This window comes from Brassica oleracea, chromosome C1, assembly GCF_000695525.1.
Source record: "Brassica oleracea var. oleracea cultivar TO1000 chromosome C1, BOL, whole genome shotgun sequence".
NCBI lineage: Eukaryota > Viridiplantae > Streptophyta > Magnoliopsida > Brassicales > Brassicaceae > Brassica > Brassica oleracea.
This window is the reverse complement of record NC_027748.1, coordinates 10,601,126-10,603,625: the sequence shown is the minus strand read 5'-3', so window position 1 is coordinate 10,603,625 and position 2,500 is coordinate 10,601,126. Positions and strand designations below refer to the sequence as shown.

Below are 2,500 nucleotides of genomic sequence, written 5' to 3'. Positions count from 1 at the left end.
GTAAGAGGAGTAGTTATGAACCCTGTCGACCACCCCCATGGAGGTGGTGAAGGGAGGGCTCCAATTGGTAGAAAAAAACCCGTAACCCCCTGGGGTTATCCTGCGCTTGGAAGAAGAACTAGAAAAAGGAAAAAATATAGTGAGACTTTGATTCTTCGTCGCCGTAGTAAATAGGAGAGAAAATCGAATTTCTTTCTTCGTCTTAAAAAAAATAGGAGTTAATTAACTGTGACACGTTCACTAAAAAAAAATCCTTTTGTAGCAAAGCATTTATTAAGAAAAATAGAGAAGCTTAATACAAAGGCGGAAAAAGAAATCATAATAACTTGGTCCCGGGCATCACGGGCGAACGACGGGAATTGAACCCGCGATGGTGAATTCACAATCCACTGCCTTAATCCACTTGGCTACATCCGCCCCTACTCTACTATACATCATATCTTGTTTGTATTGTCTAAAATAAAAATGCAGCAATATTTTTTTTATCAAAAAAAAATTATAAATTATAATAGTATTTTTTTCTATTTTATATATAATAGAAAAAAATATATAAAAAAAACGATTTGTTCCGTTTTATAGAAAAAAACGAGCGATATAAGCCTTCTGTTGAAGGCTTATATCGCTCGTTTTTAATATTACTAAACTAGGTCTAGACTAACACTAAAGAATTATCCATTTATAGATGGAGCCTCAACAGCAGCTAGGTCTAGAGGGAAGTTGTGCTCCTGCTCCTCTCGCTGCTGCATCCGCTCCTGCTCCTCCGGGTCCGCCGGGAGTGATGAGTGTTTCGGAGTTGGTTCGACAGCCCGGCCGTGACCAACTTCCCTATCTCATTCCGTATCCACATGGACGGGGTCAAACATGGTAATTAAACATTTTTTTTTCTTTAAATTTGGATTCATTATTAACCGTTTGTTCTTTTACTAAGGTTCAACCGATCCGGGAACGGGATCAGCGCATGGATCAACCGTATGATGTACTCGGCCCTCGACAGTGGACATCCGACTTTCACTCACTTCCCTACCGACAAGCAGGTTCTGTGGTTTCGTCAGTTTGCGGTAAGTATTCTAATTTTTTACTTATATTTTTAATCTTTAATATAAATTTTCTACTAATTGTGTTTTTTTTTCAGCAAGAGTTCAACTGTAATTCCGATGAGACGCTCTTTATCTATCACCACTTCGTCCATAAAGTTATGGACAGCTATGGGAAGCAGATCCACGAGTGGAAGAAGAAGTGGGAAATCAATAAGGTTCGATTTAATTTATTAAACCATTTTTTAATTTATTAAACTATTTTTTAATTTATTAAATAAAGGTCCCAAAGTCGATGAACGACACGGTCTGGAAGGAGTTGTGTGCGCATTGGGATAAGGAAGAGATTTAAGAAACTTCTTCCACCAACTCCACCAACCGCAGGAGCGACCGTAAAGGGAAGGGCATCTACAAGCATAACTTGGGTGCTCAATCTATTGCCACTCTGGGAGATCGCATGGTAAGTTCAAATGTTTTTTTTTCAATTATTTGAGTTTCAGAATTTAAATTTATTGTGCATTTCTTCTAATTTCTAATGTTTCTTTAATTTTATGTTTTTTTTCAAGGCGGAAGAAAATGATGGCGAGCCGGTTGATGATCTCGCCCTAATGAAGATGGCGTATACCAACAAGAAGACCGGCCAGATTGATGACGGTCTTGTGAGGGACGTGGTCGACCTGGTCCAAACTCAGGTGGTAGACGAAGTGTCTCAGCTTCAAACCGAGGATGACGCTTCGACGGCTTCGACCAACTTGTCCCGGTTTCGAATCAACGAAATCGTTGAATCCGTAAGTGTTTTTTTTTTAAGTTCAATTCATTTATTTCTTGATTTAAATTTGCCTATTTTCTATTTCAGTCGGTTCCAAAGAAGAAGGAACGTTTGTTCGGTTTGGGTCGTCGCACCCGGTCGGTTCCTCCTTCTTCTGCACCACCGCCCTTTGTTGATCTAGAAGTACTTACGGCTCAGTTGAAGGACAAAGATGATCGCATATCTTCGTTGGAGACCCAGATAGTGGCTCAACAGGCGGGCTATGAGGCACAGAGGAGGCTGAACCAGCAAATGATGGAGATGATGCAGAGGATGTACCCGAACGAGGTGTTCCCGAACGTGCCAGACCCGTAGTTTTTTTTTTCAAAAACTCGGAATGTTTTATTTTTATTTGTACATTTTTGAATATTAATTAGTATGATTTCAATTTTACTTTTAATTTCATATTTTCGAATTTAAATTTCAGAAATTATAATTTCAAAACTTTTATTTTTTTAAAAAAAATTAATTTTTTTTTAAATTCCGAGGGACATGTTCCTCGGAATATACCGAGAGACTCATTCCTCGGAATATTCGGTATATTCTGAGGGCTCAGTTCCTCGGAAATTCCCGATGACAATTCCGAGGAACATTTCGTCGGAACTTCCGAGGATTGGACCATCGGAAAATCCATCGAAATATCCCGAGGAAGTTCTTC

The 2,500-nt window shown here is 39.2% G+C and overlaps 1 protein-coding gene and 1 non-coding gene across 2 annotated transcripts in view; one reads left to right on the top strand and one right to left on the bottom strand.

Annotated features, from left to right (window-relative positions):
- LOC106310560 (50S ribosomal protein L2, chloroplastic) overlaps positions 1-251 on the top strand; it is a 2,009-nt gene extending 1,758 nt beyond the window's left edge. The window contains exon 2 of the mRNA XM_013747794.1: positions 1-251. This exon is cut by the window's left edge and continues 260 nt beyond it. Coding sequence (XP_013603248.1) covers positions 1-174 — 174 coding nt within the window. The 3' untranslated portion in view covers positions 175-251.
- Positions 252-344: 93 nt separating this feature from the next.
- Positions 345-417, bottom strand: TRNAH-GUG. Its single transcript has one exon. It is a non-coding gene; the product is annotated as a tRNA-His (tRNA).
- Positions 418-2,500: the final 2,083 nt, after the last annotated feature.